Genomic DNA, 21144 nt, shown 5'->3' with positions numbered 1-21144 from the left:
ATTATCTAATTTTACCTTTAGGCAATGTTCCCAGGTTCACACTCAACCTTTTGTCTGATTTCATTCTGGGGGAGGGGGTAGGGTGTATCATACTCAAGACTAAGTTCAAAATAACTGTACAAAACACAAGCTGAAAAAGTACTACTTGCAAAGAATGCACATGTAAAAGAACACGTGGCAATACATATGAAATAAGAGTTTTGAGAATAGGATCCAGGCATGTACAAGGTGGACACAGCCTTTACAACGGATTAACATAATCATCTTATACAAAGACTGCATTTATATTTATGCTCAATAAAATACTTTTGCACTGTGAAATCAACTGAATTGCTGTTCTATGAAAAGCATTTGCTTTGTGCCGATCTGTACACAACTTTATATGCAAATGACCAATATGGCGTAATTGAGGCACTGAAAATTTGTTACATTTGTGAATCAACAGGTATGTTCAGCTTCACAATGCATTATAACATAAATAAGTCAAACAATTAAAATAACAAAGTGTGTGACTGTTAACACCAAGAAAGTGAATCCATATTTAAATAAGGAATGGTACGTGACCAAAGTATTTAATTAAATTTCATTTTAATCTAGTTTTTATTAGCAAAGGGACTTGCTGGCATTCTAACAGACCATATAGGCATAGCATGATATTTATTCTCAGATATGAAACATGTTTATTAAAAATAATAATTTTCAGGTACATGCAAAGGACATAGAACATAACATTAAAAGAACACAGGAATGCTGAACTGTGTGAGATATCTGTACAATAAAAATAAGTTATAATGTGGTGTAATTTTAGTTCATGTCCTTTGAAAATTATCTGACAGCAGAACAAAAGAACAAAGGTAAGGTAAGAGGTATTTAGATATCTGAAGATTGACATAAAACGATCATATATTTTGGCAGCTGTTCTACGATCATATCACTCTGTAACACAAATAATTACTATAAACATTGAAAAATAATCAGGAAGCTCATTATTGTTGCTGACTGTAGTACCTAACAATAACTGGTACATTTGAATGTTTTTAAGCAATACAGTAAGTGCCAATAACACTCTTTAACATCTGATGGGAGAATTAATGCTCTACGGTGGCCACTTCCCTCCCCATGTACTAAACCTGACAAAATGAGTCATCGAAGATGAAACTTTTTGGGAAAATTAATTTTTCATTTCGTTCATAGTTTCCTTATAACACAGAACTGAATTAGAATTTAAATTGTTTCACAATTGACCAGAAATGGTTAATCTATTCAAAATATTTGTAGCATTGTCAACTTGCTGCTAAAAACAACACAACTGATCATAGAAGTACATCATCTATTATAACATTCTGAAAATGTTGACAAACATAACACTTTTGTCCAGAATTGATACACAACACATATATTTTCTGCTTAAGGAGACATTAGTGACACACCTAGTATGTGAGACCCTCATCCATCAGTGAATAATCAACTAATGGTGTACCATTACGCAAATGATTACAGTGCTAGCACAATACATGTACACACCTGCACAGACATAAACATATATCTATATACAAATATGAATGATTGTGGCAATTCCAATAAATGGAACATTATTATCCATATTAGTATCTCTTTATGTACAACACACTTACAACCATTCATACGTGACTGTACAATGTAATTTACACACTTACATCAGCTTCTCATTTTCAATGGACGATTTCAGTCCACAGTATATACTACTTACAACACGTAAAATTTGTCATAATGGAAAAAAATCTCATTAAAACAGTTTCACTGTCCATAGCAGTCTACAGAGCGACTTACATACAACACTAAGCCTCAGTTGCTACCGAATATTACAATAAATGTTTATTCACACAAAGACTTACGAAAATCACACTAATATTCAAACTTTTCTCATAGTTCTTTAATTTACATTTTTTTTAAAAAAAGTTTTCAGGAACTAGCTTTATTTAATGAAAATATTCACAAATGTACACTTCACTACACATTACTTGTTTTCAACAAGTTTTTCACGTAGACACTTTATTTTCTGTACAAAATATGCTTCAAGTGATTCTGCACATTTGAAGAATGGCGATTCTCTTGGATTATAATACCGGCAATTGTCAAATATTTTTGTCATGTCACCAATAAATTCACTTAACTTCTTGTACGATTTTTCATTTATCCTAAGTTCTATTGTCTGGAGATCTGGAAACATAAACAAATAAATTAGAACCAACAGCATGTACCTGAAAACATAAAAAAGTAACAACTTAGCAACAAAACAAATCCCATTACTTGGCTTTTAACACTTTATTCAAAATGTAAATAAATTCAAGATTAAGATTTCCACTAACACATTGTCTTAGGGGCAATTTGTTGTGGAAGAGTAAAAATTAAGAGACCTGCATATTCTACAAAAATGCCTCAAGGTAAAATTTAAAAAAGACAGAAATAAATAAATAAATAAAATACACTGAAGCACCAAAGAAACTGCTATAGGCATGTGTATTCAAATACAGAGATACGTAAACAGGCAGAATGTGATGCTGCGATTGGCAACGCCTATATATGTCAACAAGTGTTTGGCGCAATGACAGGTTATCACAATTTAAGTGAGTTGGTGATTTGGTCGGCGAACAAGTGATGGGACCCAGTATCTCTGATGTAGTGATGAAGAGGGGATTTTCCTGTATGACCATTTCACGAATGTACTGTGAATATCAAGAATCCAGTAAAACATCAAATTTCCGACATAACTGTAGCCAGAAAAAGATCCTGCAAGAACGGGACCAATGATGACTGAAGAGAATTGTTCTATGTGACAGAAGTGCAATATTTCCCCAAATTGCCGATTTCAATGCTGGGCCATCAACAAATGGCAGCATGCAAACCATTCAACAGAACATCATCGATATGGGCTTTCAGAGCCGAAGGCCCACTTGTGTAACCTTGATGACTGCACGACACAAAGCTTTACCGACATTGGACTGTTGATGATTGGAAACATATCGCCTGCACGGACGAGTCTCATTTCAAGTTGTATTGAGCGGAGGGATGTGTTCAGGTATGAAGACAACCGTATGAATCTATGGACCCTGTATGTCAGCAGGGGACTGTTCATGCTGGTGGAGGGACTGTAATTTGTGTGGGACATGTGCAACTGGAATGATATGGGACCCCTGATACGTCTAGATACATCTCCAACAGGTGACACATACGTAAGCATCCTGGCTGATCACCTACATCCATTCATGTTCATTGTGGTTTCCGACAGGCTTGTGCAATTCCAGCAGGACAGTGTCACACCCCACAAATCCCGAATTGTTACAGAGCAGGTCTAGGAACACTCTTCTGAGTTTAAACACTTCCGCTAGCCACCAAACTCCCAAGATTTGAACATTATTGAGCATATCCGAGATGCCTTGCAATGTGCTGTTCAGAAGAGGTTTTCACCCTTCCATACTCTTACAGATTTATGGACAGTCCTGAACGATTCATGGTGTCAATTCCCTCCAGCAGAATGTTTGACTTTCTGCACTCTCTGGATAAAATGAATCTTAGTTATGTTTGAGTCCCATAAGTATGTATAGTTAAATATATTTTAGTTCTGTGGCCAGTTACTATTCTGGTTATGAACTTTGAATTGTGTTATTTGGAAGATCATAAGATATCATACTCCTTACATTTCAAAAATTGACAAAAATAACTAGTCAAGCTATTAAATATTAAGGTTTTTCACAAACATTTGTGATGTGAATTTGTGTTTGGTCCAGCCCTTGCTTGGTACGATCACAGTCTAACACATACCGTCACAACACTTCTGCTCCTCGTTGCTAAACACTCTGACAGCAGTGCTCCAAATAGTCAGACAGCTTCATTATGTATACAATATCGGACGGGTGCAAATAGTATCTTTTATATTTGTAACAGTTTTTACAATAGGGAGCATATGTAGTGTCACCAAAATTGTCAATACCCACCACATTTGTATTTTTTTTAGTTTCCTAAATTTTATTTTCTTCTAAGAACAATAAATGGCTTGTCAAGTAAGTGAATGTGGAACCTAAGAAACAATGTAGTAGTCATGCTTTATTTTGGTGGGGGAGATAATTTAAATGTAATGATAGCATGTACATTCTTCTAGAGGGAAGTGAAGAACAGTGAGCAGAATTAGTTGAATCGGCACTTTTTTTAATGTGACAGATTTCATTAAAAAATTACCTAGAAATACTTTGTGTTAGTACTAATAGTGTCAGCTTGAAATTTACACAGTGAACAAAATCTTCCTGTTTAGAATATACAGTTTTTTTATGTTTACCTGCAGTACAAAGAGATCTGATTTATGATTAATTACTATTACTTAGTTAGTGTATATGTACTCAGCAATTACTGATTTATTTATGGTAATAAAGCTGACCAAACAATTAAAAAAACTAATAAGAATGAAAGTTAGGAAACAGAATGTGGACACGATTCAAGCAAGTAAACTTAGTTCGGAAAATAATTCTACTGAAAATGGACAATGAGAGACACAGAGGACACCTGAACTTAAAGAGCTCAAATTTGATGCTACAAAAGAACAAAAGAATTTTAAATGCTGGAGGGCAGGGGGGGGGGGGGGGGGGGGATGCCTGTAGATGTTTAAGAATAATGCAAAAGCTTCTGTACTATGAATGCAAGAAATTGATCTAATCAGTCCTTAAGGGCAACACACTATGAAAAGTGAAGCAATATCCACAGCTGATGTTCTAAGCTGAGTAGAAGATTAATTTATAGTGTCCAAAAGAGAAATAATGAATATGTTAAATGGAATGAAGGTTTTATTGTTATTAAGATATTTTGTTAAGTTTTGTTTAACGATTTATGTATGCAAGATATTACAATAAATCTATTAATTTTATATAAGGCAGCCATTTATTAGTGATAGTAGCTTTGTATATGAACTCCATAATTAATGGCTTAAGGAATTAAATGAGGAATATAACAGAAAATGAGCCTTCGTTTTTCTGAATATGTGAAGCACTTTGTAAAATAACCATTCCTCATTACCTGCTATGACATGAGGTAGTTCTGAGATGTGGTAAACTGAAATTAGCAGGTATGTGTTAAAATCTCTTTCTAATATCAAAACATGAAACTCTAACTGTGCATCACTGGACTTACCCATTGGCTCTTTTATTACTTTATAGTAATCAGGTGCTTCATTTGGATCCACAGGCTCCATGAACGGCCAGGCACTTTTATGAGCCTACAAATTAATGGAAAAAACATGAATATTTAGAGATAAATAATTATTACTGCACATATACAAAAACATTTACAAATAATATTTACCTGTAATTGCTTTATCAATTTTCTCAAGCCCTCAAAGTCCTTAGAATTCAAATTCTTCATATTAGCAAAATTTATGTTTGAATTTCGCTGACAATTAGGACAGATGTATTCATCTATATTGTCAGCTTCTGACTGTAGGATTCCAACACATCGACCATGGAACCAATCTTGACACCGATCACAGCAAATATAAAACCTAGAAAGATTAATGATAATGAGATATCCCATTGAAATTATTCTTGAAGGCAAAATTGTGAACAGATTATGCATGAAAATAACAGTCAAGAAAGGGTATTTGTCAAATTATGGTATATGGTATTAGTATTTTCTGCGGCAGTCTTCAGCATCATCACCATTATTGTTATTTTAGTGCATTTATTTCCTGGATTTTTCTATAAATTATCGTTGGGGACGGAGCAATCAACTACTTTAAGGCTGTTGCACAAGAAAGATTAAAAAACCAATTGCTAAGCATGATATAACGGACATAAAAGAGCTGGTAATATTATCTGAAAATGTCTCCTAGTCTGTTACAGAATGCTTCATTTGTGCACAAATGTACAAATGAAGACAGTAACCGATACTTTAAAAAAAATAAAAATCTATGAGTGTCAATAAATTTTCAGTATCATTGTCATCTGCTTTTCCCACAGCTCCAAAAGGTTAAAAATTAAGTGATTAACTTCAATATTTATTATTATTCTATAAAAGTTATGACTTGTTACTCATAAAATTCTTAATTTTCAGATATCCTCAAGCATGTGCAAGGGCTATCCAGAAAGTGGATTCCTTTTTAGCCTGCAGAACAATGGGAGGAGGTGGCATGGCTTTTGTCTGACATTTGTCTGTTCAGTCAGCATCTAATTGTGACAGCATGAGGTTCATGTTGTTTCCCCTTATTCCACATAAAAGTCTGAAATGTGTGCCACGACTGAAAATCTCATGAGTTATGAAGTGCGGTAAGTTTTCGTTGGCAAGAAACTATAAACTAATTGAAATATATCGGCACATGTGTGAAGTGTACACAAGCAACGTAATCACTTAAGGTGGAGCGCGCCACTGATGCATAAGGTTTAAAAGAGGCTGGACTAATGTTCACGATGAAGAGCAAGGTGGATGCCAAGCATTGAGGCTGATAAATTGGTCGTAAAGGTCAATGAGAAGATCCAAGAGAACCACTGATTCACAATGATGGAGCTGCAAAATACTGTCAAACTATGGAAAACTTAAGAAGAGGAATTCAAAATAAGAATTGCAGAAAGTTGAGTTCAGAAATATAGTTCTTCCATGACAACACACGACTACACTAAGCAAACTGCACTCGAGAAGTACTCATTGCTTACTAGTGGAAGGTGCTTCCCCTTCTGTAATGCAATTCGGATCTTGGACCCAGTGACTGCTGTCTGTTTCCAATGATGAAGGTTTACTTCATGGGTCACTCCTTTTATTCTGTCAAGGAGACCCTTGAGAAATTAAGCTGATTCTTGTTGTAGTGTTGATTGTGTTTACTTAAACTTATGGATTGACTTTTTTGGGTTCATAAAAATTTTATTTCTATCTGTTATTACTTTTATGTTGTAATTTCATATACTGACACATTCCATGACCTTCATGCAGTGCTTTGTCGACAACATGGAACAGGGCGGTTCGAGCAATAAGTGGTGCGAGTTGACGAACCTCTTGTCGACCCCTGTTCATGAGTCTGGGTATTTTGACATTTGCCTCTCAATATATATATATATTCCTTGCTGTCATTTACTGTTAATAATATTAGCTTATTTCCAAGTATAAGCAGCTTCCATTCAGTTAATACTTGGCAAAAATAAAACCTGTACTTGGATTGGACCTGCTTAACTCTGGTGCAGGAAGGTGTGCAGTATATTGCTGCATCCAATTGCAATAAACTACCACTCAAATTAAAAAATCTTAGCAGTAATCCACGCACTTTCAAATCAAACCTGAAGATTTCCCTAATGGGTCACTCCTATTCTGTCGAGTAGTTCCTTGAAAAATTAAGCTGATTCTTGTTGTAGTGTTGATTGCATTTACTTAAACTTATGGATTGATTTTTTTCGGGTTCATAAACATTTTATTTTTATCTGTTATTACTTTTATGATGTAATTTCATGCACTGACATGTTCCATGACCTTGGAGTGTTGCTTCTCAATTTGGTCCTCCAGAACTTGATATGTAAATAAATAAATAAAACTAGTTGAAGTCTCAGGTGGCAGAATTTTATGACAATGGAATTTTGAAGCTTGTTCATACCTATGAAAGTGCCTAAATTTGTGCAGAGACTGACAAAAAGTAGTATTTATATGTCAGTTTCAAATTCATAAAACATTTTTTTCTATACATTTTTTTAAAAATACCGAAGTATACTCTACTTTTGAGACAGCCTTTGTACTACAATGGCAGGTAATTTTGAAAGTGCCAGAGTCATCTGCACAGTATTCATACAGAATGTTTATGATTTGTGTCCAGAAATGTGATGTGTTTTCAACATAGCAAAAAGTCCATACAAACAAGGATCTGAAAATCATTTATTAGCAAGTTATGACAGGAATTCCTTGTAGTGCCCCTGATTGTGTGTCACACCTCAGACATGCATTTTTACTTACTTTCTTCCTTACTTGCTTCAGTCACCAGTTTCTGAATCATTGACTGCTCAAGGGGGATCTACTGCATGTTCTGCTCAATCGTCAGATTTGAATTCAATGGATTTTTACCACTAGACACTTCTACAATCCTTGGGGTATTCAACTCTTTTACCTAATGTCGGTGTTCTGAGGGAGCATATACAAAATGGGTTTGACCAAATATAATGCACTCCAAGAATTATCAACATAATATGGCAAAGCATGAGATGCAGGCTGAGGAAATGTCTCACAAGAAACATTAGAAATAAACCCATGTAACTCCCTAACAAAGGATTTTCACAAAGGTTTTTCACACCTGTAATTACTGTTCTTGATATACATTAATGACTTACCATTCCATATTGATGAAGATGCAAAGTTAGTTCTTTTTGCTGATGATACAAGTATAGTAATAACATCCAAAAACCAAGAACTAAGTGATGTAATTGTAAATGATGTTTTTCACAAAATTATTAAGTGGTTCTCAGCAAACGGACTCTCTTTAAATTTTGATAAAACACAGTATATACAGTTCTGTACAGTAAATGGCACAACTCCAGTAATAAATATAGACTTTGAACAGAAGTCTGTAGCTAAGGTAGAATTTTCAAAATTTTTAGGTGTATCCATTGATGAGAGGTTAAACTGGAAGCAACACATTGATGGTCTGCTGAAACGTCTGAGTTCGGCTACGTTTGCTATTAGGGTTATTGCAAATTTTGGTGATAAGAATCTCAGTAAATTAGCTTACTATGCCTACTTTCATTCACTGCTTTTGTATGGTATCATATTCTGGGGTAATTCATCGTTGAGTAGAAAAGTCTTCATTGCTCAAAAACGTGTAATCAGAATAATTGCTGGAGCCCACCCACGGTCATCTTGCAGACATCTATTTAAGGATCTAGGGAGCCTCACAGTATATATATTCACTTATGAAATTTGTTGTTAATAATCCAGCCCAGTTCAAAAGTAATAGCAGTGTGCATAGCTATAACACCAGGAGAAAGGATGATCTTCACTATGCAGGGTTAAATCTGACTTTGGCACAGATGGGGGTAAATTATGGTGCCACAAAAGTCTTTGGTCACCTACCAAACAGCATCAAAAGCCTGACAGATAGTCAACCAACATTTAAAAATAAAAAGAATTTCTAGATGACAACTCCTTCTACTCATTGGCTGAATTTTTAGATATAAATTAAGGGAGGGAAAAAAACTAACTTAAGCATTAGTGTTATGCAATATTTTGTGTAATGTAATATCTTGTACAGACATCTTTCATTAACCTGACACGTTCCACATCATTACGAAGTGTCGTATTCATGATCTATGGAACAAGTATTAATCTAATCTAATCTAATCTATTCATGAGGAATTTCTATACTCAACTATCTAACTAAAAGAATCTGGACACTCCCATGTAATGCAGAATTGCCCAACAGATGTCATGTGTAACACCAGTACAAAATGAGACAGGGAGAAGTATTCTGCCACTCGACTTACTGCGGGTCAACTCGTCACACTCACTAACACAACCTGACATGTCTGTATGTGGAAAGGGAGGCAAAGTTGCCGCCTTGGTTGAGTTCCTGCTCAAGCTGGCTGGGAACCATCATGACGGCAAGAAGAGGAAGGCAAAGAAAAAAGCAGTGCTACCACTGCCAGAAACTGAGGCACATCGCCAAATTCTGCAGGGCACAGTCGCATGTTTGAAATGCATGAAAGCGCATGATACATACGAGTGTGACAAACCATGAGATGTTGTTGGCACATGTGTGAACTGTGGTGACACTCATTCTGTCAATTCATGCAGCTGCCACTACATCAAGAGCTGGAGCTGTGGGAATAAGCAGCCAATGAAAAAAAGTAAGGGTGCCGCACATGAAGAGATGGTCTTGTGGAGCATGGAACAAGATGCAGCAACCCCCCCCCCCCCCCCACTCCGCCCCACACTCAAGCGGGAGAAGCACGCCACACTTCCACGAAGAAGAAAAAAACATGTATGCTAAATTGAATGGGGCTTCCAATGGCGTGATGGCCAACTCAAAGCTGTTACTGAGGAGGGTGGCACCATGGGCAGAAGTTGAAGATGGCAGCTGCTGAAGGAAGAACTGAAGGTTGAAGGTGGCAAAAGAAGAAATGTCTTCTCCTAACATGCCTGATGCTGCCACACAGACAATGCCTACTGTGGCAACCTCCCAGGAAGAGGCTGCATCAGTCGAGGAACCGGATGCTTGCTTGCCACTCCGTGACAGTACCAATTCTCACCTCAATAACCCCTTCGCCCCTACTAATTATCCTAAACCTCCCTACCCCGTAAGACACAACATTTCACTGCTGAATAAGGAATTGTGGGATGTCATCATATCATCACTGTCTCGGTCAAGTGGATACAGGAGGAATACTGGTCAGGAAGAAGAAACCAGCCCAACCCTCGCGAGCAGTATATCCTACAACAGCAACAAGAAAAAGAGGAAGTGGAAGATCAAGGCTTCTAACAACTGCTAGCAACATGTGCTTTATTTGTGTCAGATAACAATCAGAACAACCCATTAAAGAGACATCACTATTAACATCAGCAGCCAGGAACTGGAGGAACAGCAATTATCTGTTCAAACACCTCACATCTCAGTCCCAAGGCTACGTACATCTGTCAACAGTAATGTGTTGTCAGCAGAGAAGCAGTAACAGCAGAATGAGGCTGTCAGGAGAAATCGGTGACTTCAAAAATAAATGATCATTGGATATCAACTGAGGAACAGATCCATCAGGGACACTTCAATTCTTCTAAAGCTGTCAACAAGTTGACAGTTGGTGATGTGATTATGAAGTGGAAAGGTAAAAGAACAACCACAACTAAACCAAGGCCAGGCCGGTGTCATGTGCTGATGGACAGGGACCACAACACTTGTGAAGGTTGGTTGAACATAAAGTAAAACAAAAAATCACATGAAAGCAGAGGAAGGGATCATTTGTGAGTTCCATAGTGTTGGCAGTCCAGCTAGCAGAATGATTGAGTGTAAGGTGTTAAAAAGAAAAGGGACAATGGTCAAGCAGCTTCTCGTCAGACCCACATTTCCATCATCAATGCTAAGAAAAAATTGGATATCGTGCACAGAGCAATGCCTAGACAGTAAACGAGTGATTTGGAGTGATAAATCATGCTATATCCTGTGACAATCTGATGGAAGAATTTGCATTTGGCAAATGCCTGAAGAACATTACCTCCCATCATCTGTAGTGCCAACAGTAGAGGAGGTGGTGGCAGTGATGGTAGTGGTGAGAGTGGTGAGGGTGGTGGTAGTGGTAGTGGTAGTGGTGGTGCTGTTATGGTATGGGAGTGTTTTCGATGGTTAGGGTGATTAGGTTGGTTGGTTGGTTTTGGATATAAAGGGATCAAACTACAGGGTCATCAGCCCCTTTTTCCTGACGCAAGCAAGGCTCAAGGTACAAAAACACCGAACACCACATCTAAAAAGAAAACAAATGGAATGAACAAAAAATGGAGATAACATACACCACAAAGAAAAGTAGAAGGTGTTAAAACCATAGAGAAGATGGTAGGGCTCGCTGATCATAATAATAAAAGAATATGAGCCAGCCACTCTGCAACACATTTAACTGTCCACCCAAAAAAGACAAGGCGAGATGAACACATGTAGGGAAAAGGCAACCACCTAGACAAACAAATGCGAAGAAAGTGCAACAAAGTTAAAATGGCGGGAGGTTGGCGACCTCAGAGAGAAGGCTGAATGTCCACCCTTAGATGGCAAGATAAAAAAAAAAAAAAAACTCATGAATAAAATGTAAAACTAAATCTGCTGATGAGGCATTGTCACCCAACATTGAAGGGAGGGTTCGGGGAAGGTTAAAAGTCTGCCGCAGAGTGGCTAAAACTGGGCAGTCCAGCAAGATGTGGACGACAGTCATATGTGAGCCACAGTAACACCAAGGTGGGTCCTCATGACAGAGGGGGTAGCCACGGGCCAGCCACATATGTTCAATATAGAGCCAACAGAGAACCATGAAGTCCCTGTAAGAAGCCCGCATGGAGGTCTTCCAACATTCGTAGTCTCCTTAAGGGCACACAGTTTGTTGTGCGTACTGAGATTATGCCATACTGTCTCCCAAAGCAGAAAAACCTTGCGGCGTAATAATGATCGCAAATCAGTTACAGGGATGTCGATCTCCAGAAGAGGTTTCCGCACAACCTGTTTGACCAGCCTGTCGACATGTTCATTTGCTGGGATTCTGATGTGGCCTGGGGTCCTCACAAACACCATGGAACGACTGGACCGTTCCAGGTCACAGATGGACTCCTGGATGGTTGCTACCAAAGGATAGTGGGGATAGCACTGGTTGATAGTTTGTAGGCTGCTCAAGGAGTCAGTAGAGAGGAGAAACAACTTGCCAGGGCATGAGTGGATGAGTGGATGAGCTCAAGAGCACGAGAAATGGCCACCAGCTCTGCAGTGAAAACACTGCAGCCCTCTGGCAAGGAGTGCTGTTCAACACGTCCTCCATGCGAAGCTAATGTGACAATCAGCCATCGAGCCGTCAGTGTAAACCACTTCATGGTCCTGGTACATGTCAGGAATCGAGAGGAAGTGACAGCGGAGAGCCGCGGGTTTAACTGAGTCCTTAGGACCATGTGAAAGATCCAGGTGAAGCAGCAGCCTAGGTGTACACCATGGAGTTGTATGCAAATGGACCTCGAGGATAGGTGGTAAAGGCAAGGACTCCAGTTCAGATAGAAGGGATCGTACGCAAACTACAATTGTAAGCCCTGACCTGGGCCTCCAATGCAAGAGATGAACTGCCGTGGTTGGAAAAAGGAGATGGTAACTCGGATGATCAGGAGAACTACAAATGTGTGCAATGTAACTGGCGAGCAGTTTTGCACGCCTAACCTTCACTGGACTAGCCCTAAAAGCTCCTGTTCCCAGTCGAACGTCGCAGTGGTGCACTGGGTTGAGTAAACGCAACACTGAGGGTGCCGCCGAACCATGAACCACACTCCCATAGTCAAGGCTTTTTGTAAATAAAAAAAGACGGCATCTGGAATAGGCTGTTTGGGTGACAGACTCTAGGGAAACTAGATTATCAATGGTAGAGCGACCCTCAAGGAAACCGCGCTGGCGTGGAGCCAGTAGGCCACATAACTCCAGGACCCGACAAAACCGCCAACTTACCATACATTCTAACAGCTTACAAAGAACATTGGTGGGGCTGATAGCTTTCCACATCAAGCGGGTTTTTACCCGGTTTGAGCACTGGAATGAAGTTACTCTCCCACCACTGCGATGGAAAGATGCCATCGCACCTGATCTGGTTGAAGATGTCGCTTGTAGTCGGACGAGAGATGTTTGATCATCTGACTATGGATCCAATATGGCCCAGGAGCTGTGTTGGGGCAATGTGTAAGAGTGCTGACAAGTTCCCACTCTGTAAATGGAGCATTATAGGGTTCACTGTGACGTTCAGTGAACGACAGGACTTTCCTTTCCATCCGCTGTTTGAGGGTGCGATATGCTGGGGGATAATTCTCTGACACGGAGGCTCGAGCATAGTGCTCAGCAAAGTTCTCGGCAATTGTGTTTGCGTCGGTAGAAAACATGACATGGATGTTAATGTCAGTAACATTCTTCATCCAGACTTGGGAAGGTGACATATGGCCACCCAATGGTCAAGACGTACCTCTCCCAACACTCCTGTTTATGTCTTTTTATAAGCTGGCAAACATGGGCACGGAGCCATTTAAAAGCTATTATGTGCTCTAGCGAAGGATGCCACATGTCACTGTAGTGCTCGCTGACGCTCTTTAATGGTCTCAGTGATTTATGGCGACCACCAAGGTACTGACTTTCGCCAGGGGCACCTTAAAGAACAAGGGATCCCGTTTACCACCACAGAAATGATCCTTCTAGTGAGTTGTTCAACTACCACATCGATGGTACCATGTGGGGGAGATTCAACAATGACAGCAGAGGTGGAAGCGTCCCAGTCTGCCTTGTTTAAAGCCCATCTTGGTAGACATCCAGGGGAATAGCTGCAGAGGGATAAATCAATGGCTGAATAAGTACCATGGGCCACACTGAAATGTGTTGGGGCACTTGTATTTAAGAGGCAGAGGTAGAGGTAGAGGTGAGACAGGAAAGTTTCGACATCTCTACCTCGGCCAGTAAGCACAGTGCTACCCCACAAGAGGTTATGGGCATTAAAATCTCCCAAAAGTAGGAAAGGTTTAGGGAGTCGATGAATCAGTGCAGCCAATGTGTTCAGGAGTATTGCACCATCTGGAGGAAGATATACATTGCAGACAGTAGTTTCCTGTTTTGTTCTTATCCTGACATTTACAGCTTCAAGGTGGGTTTGAAGGGGCACAGGTTCATTTCATACTGAGTTCAGGACATAGACACAAACTCCACCAGACACTCTGTTATAGTCGCTACAGTTCTTGTAATATCCCCTATAACCGCGAAGGGCAAGGGTCTGCATTGCCAGGAACCAGAAAGCAGGTGTAAAGCTTAACAGTTGCCGTACCTCAGCCAGATGGTGGAAAAAAACCGCAGCAATTCCACGGGAGGATGACATTATCGTGAGGCTGGGAAGGCATGAAGCATGCAAGCAGGCAGGTTATGCCTGAGGGTCACCAGCTGCCACCAATTGAATATTTGTATCCATTCCTATTGTGGATGAAGCATCAGTCAGATCCAGGTCCTCAGGGGATGCTGAGATCTCCGACTCACCAGCAGGTGCAGAACTGGTACGGAGTGGTGGTGTTGTGGCCACATGAGGGTCCTTTTCCTTAGCCGACTTCTTTGTTTGCTTGCCCTCTCACTTCTCTTTGGGGCTTGCTGGAAGGACTTCTCTGGAGTAGCTTTAGGCACGGAGGAAGACCGTGAAGCTCTTCGTCCAGCAGCTTTTGGCCTCTTTAGCCACTGGTGAGTGTCCACTGTGGCATTAGTGGAGACCTTGGGAGAGAGGGTCCCAAGGGACCCGCTCCGCAGGAGAGGAGTCGGAGGAGGCCGTTCCTTCTCTGGCTGGGGACCAATGTCCCCTGCATTTGGGGGCGGGGGGGGGGGGCGGCGCTTGCTACTGAAGCAGGTACTTTGGGAGCAATGGAAGGAAACTTTCCTCCTACCACCAAAGGGGCAGATGCATTCTGGAGGCCCAGAGGGCCCACTGTTTGTGGTGCAGAGTGTGGTACGACTGGTACATGCAACGGATATGGTAATGTAGCTGCAGCGTATGTGGACGTCAACCAAACGGCGTGTAATTATTCAAATTTATGTTTAGCCTCTTGGTAAGTCAACCGGTCAAGGGTCTTGTACTCCATGATTTTCCGCCCCTTTTGGAGTACTGTGCAGTCTGACGAGCAGGGGGAGTGCTGCTCTCCGCAGCTGATACAAGTGGGAGGAGGTGCACAGGGAGTATTTGGATGTAGTGTATGTCCACAGTCTCAACATGTGGCATTGAAAGTGGAGCAGGAAGACATGTGCCCGAATTTACAACACTTAAAGCACCGCATATGGGAAGGGATGTATGATTTAATGTCACAGTGGTAAAACATCACCTTGACCTTTTCAGGTAATGAATCACCCTCAAAGGCCAAGATGAAGGCACCGGTATCAACCCTGTTTTCTTTGGGTCCCCTGTAAATGTGCTGGATGAAACGAACACCCTGCTGTTCTAAATTGGTGCGGAGCTCATTGTCAGACTGCAAGAGGAGGTTGTGATGGAAAATAATCCCCCGGCTTTTATGGGGAGTGATGGAAACAGGTATTTCACGCAGCCAGTCACAAGCGAGTAACGCCCGAGATTGGGCTGGGGGTGCTGTCTGAATCAAGACTGGTCGGCTTCTCATCTTGGACAGCACTGTCACTTCCCCAAACTTATCCTCAAAAACTGAGGCTTCACAGGCAGAAAGGAGTCCCCGTCAATTCTGCTACAGACAAAATACTGAGGCGAATATGGCTCTCTTCTTTCTGTAGCCCTACGTTTCTCCCATGGTGTAGCAAGGGAGGGAAACGATTTAGGGTCACATCTGTCAGCATTGTCCTCGATCTTGCCCTTCTTGGTCACCAGCAACAGATGACTTAGTCCGCTTCATTGTGGGTCATCCACCCTGATGCCACCCAATTCGATCAGGGGCTCTCCCCACTGGTGCCACAGCAAAGGCCATCTGGCATGATGGCCATTTCCAGGAGTCCTGATGCCCCAGGAAGACAGGCATACATGGGGAGTTTACAGCTCAGGCATCAGGAAGACAGGCATACATGGGGAGTTTACAGCTCAGGCATCAGAAGTGTGATCCCTGTGTCGTCATGAGGCTACCCTACCACCAAATGGGTACATGACAGCCCCACCATAACAAACTGGCTACCATGCTGGATATTGGGTGCAGAGAAATCCAATAGTCATGGGGGCGAAAGAGGACAGAAGACAATTGAAGAAGATGACATACCCCAGAAAGTGTCCTCAACCAAATAGTTGAATTGCAGGTTGAGATATGCAAAGCCATGACAGGAGGTTTAGAAGATCGAATCTAAGGGCACGTGGATAACCCCTTGCACCACGTAAGGCGTAAGGCGTCCTTCCCCATATGACCCACACTTCTGTAGAATTTGGAAGTGGCAGGTCAAACCATACAACAGGACCTGAACTTACAGGACCGAAAAGAGTGAGACTCCTTTTAGTCACCTCTTACAACAGGAAGGGATTCCTCGGGCCTATTCTAAACCCTGGACCCGCAGGGGCAGAGTGATTAGGGGTGGTTCCTTTGTTGCACTTATGTAAACACTAAATGTGGAAGGATATGAACACATTTTATAGCATTGTGTGCTGTGTACAGTAGAGGAATAGTTTGGAGAGGGCGATTGTATCATTATGAATATGCACCCTGTCATAAAACATCTGTGAGACAATGGTTTGTGGACAATAACATTCCTGAAATGGACTGGCTGGCCCAGAGTTCCAACCTCAACCCAAAGGAACAGCTCTGGGTTGAGTTACAAAATCAGTTCTGTTCCATGCTTTAGCATTTAACATCATTATCTTCTCCAGTTTTGGATCTTGAAGAAGAATGGGTTGCTATTCCAAGGCTGGGTCTGGATACTTTCCATCAGCGAGTATATTTTGGTGTCAGGAAAATATTCTTACATTTATGGGCACCAATTTTTTAAGTAACTTGGAAAATTCTCTAAGGATAGCTTCATTTGCTTGAAAATTATATGCTAACAATGAACAATAGCCATAGTTTTTAGGATGCTTAAAATCTAAATGGAAGGCCTTAACTATGTTCCCGGTGAAACTGCAGAGCAGTAATAAAACACTGGAGTATGTACATCAATCTTAGTCTAACAATTCAGGTAGTAAAATTAAACCCATATGGAATATTATCAAGAGCAGAACTAGTAAAACAGTAATTCAGAAACATAATTTCATTAAGGAACATGAGAACATAAAAAGTGACATTTCACAAGTAGCAGATATTTAAATTTCACCTCACATATGAATGAGAAGACTAATCAGAAATAAAAGTTCATGGGCAGTTGATATTCTTTCTATTAGTATAGCATAAAGTTAAACGTTAACATACTTATCATGTCATTATTTCAATACAATCTCCCACAGGTTATTGCTAGACTCCTCTCACTATTTAGGCTGCTCCTAAACACTTTTTATTAAACACAATATTGGAAAATCATGCACTGAATGCTAACAATGGAGAGAGTAAAGAAAACAACATACAAATAGTGAAGACAGACTGTTTGTTTTTCTTCATACAATTGTCTTCTCATTCGTTTCAACAATTACGTTTATTGTAGTCAAATGAAAATATTTTTGTGTAAGTATTTGACTACAGTAAACTTTATTGTTAAAGATAATGTGCTTGCTTCCTGCTGCTCTCTACCAGTAACATGGCAGCCATGACCATTTTATTATATATTTAAGAGTCAACATCTCATGAATACAAAGAGAACAACTCAGCAAGACAAGACTATTACAGAAGTGTGCAGTAATCCTGATAAAGGGCAACACACTGAAAAGCATTGTCATAGTATCCCTGACAAGTGTGGCATCACAGTCAAGTCTGCTAATGTTTTTTTTAAGGTTCCATGGCATATCTTAATCATTTCAGGAAATTATCCAATCTTTTCCTTCATCAAAACTACTGAAAAATAAATTTGGTCTCATATGATATCAACTGACTGAAATAATATCACATTTAAAATATGCAATGATGGAAATTCTTTCTAAGTCTAAAACTTAGTTTGCAAATCTAAATACGTGATCCACGCATTCACAGCAAAGGAAAAAGTCATACATATTACTGAAGGAAAGAAAGGAAAAACCGATTTCCATTCACATGCATTGTGATTCTTTATAGTACAAAACCAACAAAGTCTGAAGTTTATAAAACAGGCTATAAAAAGTCAACTTTGAACTATTAAACCTGCATACCTCCTTTTGAAAATTGGGCAGAGAAATTAAAATATGTATCTTTGTGTTCCCTTTACAATTGCTCTATTGCTTGAGAGATGTAAAATGATGTATTTGTTTCTCCAAATACTACTTTGTCTGTTGCAACAAAACAGACAAAAAGAACATCTCTATTCTTATCAGAGACACTAAAACAATGGCATTTCACAAAAGGTAAAATGGGTTTCACCCGGCACAGCATACTTCGTCCCCACAATACTTCCCAACTGATATTTCAACAATGATTGGATGGTGCCTGATGCAAACTTTGCAAATGATTGAACAATGCAGTCTTCTAAAACACAAAAAGACTCCATACTGTTTAGTGGGTACTTACTGAGATTCATCATAAGGCTGTTTACACAGGCAATACAATTCCTGTGTGTCTCTTGCATGTCTACATTCTGTACAAACAAATTCTGTTAAAGTTTTACTCATCTCTTCAGTTATTCCAACACATTCTCCATGAAACCAGTTATTGCACAAGTCACAGCCAACATAAAACCTGCAAAAAGTTACGTACATAATAAGATCAACTCATCTGCTCCCCCCCTCCTCCCCCCCCCCCACCTCTCTGACTGACACACACACACACACACACACACACACACACACACACACACACACAAATACATGGTAAAATTGAACATATTTACACCACTGAAAGCAAACCAGAGGCTCTTATTATAAATGTCAAGTCCTGGATCTTCTTCTATTAATGGAAACTAACAAATGATATTAGTTTCTCTTCTTAATCTTGATGCTCTCTCATTTCTTTTTCAGTATTATATCCTGGTGCAATTTACTTCAGCTGTCTAGAGTATTCCGACCCTACAAATCAGGCTCACAACAGTACAGGATTTTTATATGTGAATGTGATGCAGGTCATACTTAAGAACATCTTTACTTCAGAGAACTTACAAATTCTTATCAGAAAATTCTGTCAAGGCTCTAGTAGCTCCTACTACAAAATTGTCCGAAGGTTTTGAACTACCAGTCACACTGATGCAAGTACACTGTCTCAGAACTGCGCCACCTCACTCAGTTTGAAAATGGAGCAGCACTCCCTGAACAAGATGGACTTAAATAGAAAAATATTTCATTACAAAAGACATGGCACATAAAAAAATACCTCCAAGCATAGGGTACTATAACTCAGTTTTCAAAGGAGATAAAACAAAAACATTAACACAGAAGGCTCAGTCGGGGCAACATACTTATTTTGAATATTTCTCAGGTATTCACTTGCATGTTATTGTTCAGAGGGCACGATATTTTGGCAAGCTGACTTTTTGCCACCTTCAGACATCATTAGGAATACTGAATACCCAAGAAATACTCAAAATCTTCCCATGCTATGAAAACCCAATATCACACTACAGATACTTAATTTGTTGTAGGTTCATAGTGACTATCCGAAAACTCTTAATTTCCATAAACAAACTGAGAACTGGTTTTAGAAGAGAAGAAGAAAAGGAAATATTTAACTCTTATTAGGAGTACGACGTGTTTTTCTAAGCCATCCATTCAATGCAGTGACACTTTTTACAATTGTTTTAGTAACTGTAAAAATAAAATTAGGTAAGTACAGGATGTTAATGAGGCTCTGTAAATAACAATTGTAACAGTTAATGGATTTTTGTTAGCACAGACTAGTAAGGCAACTGGTTGAGATAGAAGCTTAGCAGAACACTGAAATGTTTCTTTATAGGGTCTCAAGAATCACAAACATGTTTGCCTTCAAGAGTGTGGTTATGTTTTACATTTATGAAAAATGTAATAAAAGTTTTGTGCAAGCAAGGAACTTGAACATATTTGAAGATATCTATGTACGCTAAAGAAATTTTGTTCCCGATAATATCATCAATATGGCAAACATCAACAAAGAATTTTCCACAAGACAGCTGCAAAGTACAATTTTTTTAAGTTCTTCTATGAAACATTAGTTTTGCACTTAATTAATATGCAGCCACATTGAAAGATGTGGGATTTTGGGAATTATCTATGTGAACTATATTGTACTGAGCAGAGCATGCTGTCTCCGACAAGCAAAAAAAAGCATTCAAGATAATAAGATATAAACGGCATTTTAACAATTATAGAATTTGTTCCTCAAATCAATATTACTTACTTCGTTTCATCATATGGTGTCCTGCAAAGGCAGTACAACTTCTCTTTCTTACGCCCTCCACTACTACCTCCACTACTGCCACCTCCTGCAATACTATTACTACTTGGAGAAGTAGAATTTGTAGCAGGAGGGCCCACTCCAGTACGTTGTTGCTTTTTAGGGCGACTGCTTTTCGAGGCAGTTGGAGGACTTAATGTAGTAACTGCAACAGGAGCAGATTTCCTCTTTCCACTTCCTGTTCTTACTTCATCTTGTTTATTTCTTTCTGCTTTAGTTCTTGCAGCTAGTTCTGTTGACAAGTCCTTCTGAAATGTTGGAGAAAACAGGGTGGACAATTACTCATTGCACCTGTGTATGACTATGACAGACTGCAATTCAGTATACTCAAAAATGTATTTTGAAATACTCGGTTTTGCATTAAATTATGAGATATTTGTTATTAAGCTTATTGTTGTTGTTAAACAACTCCAGTCGAAATACTGCTTTGATGCAGCTCTCTATGGTAGTCTATCATGTCCAAGCCTCTTCATCTCTGGATAACCCACTCCAAATTATAGTGAA

At 39.5% G+C, this 21144-nt stretch overlaps 1 protein-coding gene across 6 annotated transcripts in view; it reads right to left on the bottom strand.

The window, feature by feature from the left end:
• Positions 1–272: 272 nt before the first annotated feature.
• The window catches only part of LOC126272806 (nucleosome-remodeling factor subunit NURF301), a 282822-nt gene continuing 261950 nt past the window's right edge, over positions 273–21144 (bottom strand). For all 6 annotated transcript variants that reach the window (XM_049976036.1, XM_049976004.1, XM_049976012.1 and 3 more), the window contains 5 exons: positions 20584–20888; positions 18790–18957; positions 5329–5524; positions 5158–5242; positions 273–2199 (listed from right to left, as the gene is read on the bottom strand). In XM_049976036.1, the coding sequence (XP_049831993.1) occupies positions 1997–2199; positions 5158–5242; positions 5329–5524; positions 18790–18957; positions 20584–20888 (957 nt within the window). In that variant the 3' untranslated portion in view covers positions 273–1996. The remainder of the gene's footprint in view (positions 2200–5157; positions 5243–5328; positions 5525–18789; positions 18958–20583; positions 20889–21144) is intronic.

This window comes from Schistocerca gregaria, chromosome 1 (genome assembly GCF_023897955.1).
Source record: "Schistocerca gregaria isolate iqSchGreg1 chromosome 1, iqSchGreg1.2, whole genome shotgun sequence".
NCBI lineage: Eukaryota > Metazoa > Arthropoda > Insecta > Orthoptera > Acrididae > Schistocerca > Schistocerca gregaria.
This window is presented reverse-complemented; position numbering and strand designations above follow the sequence as displayed.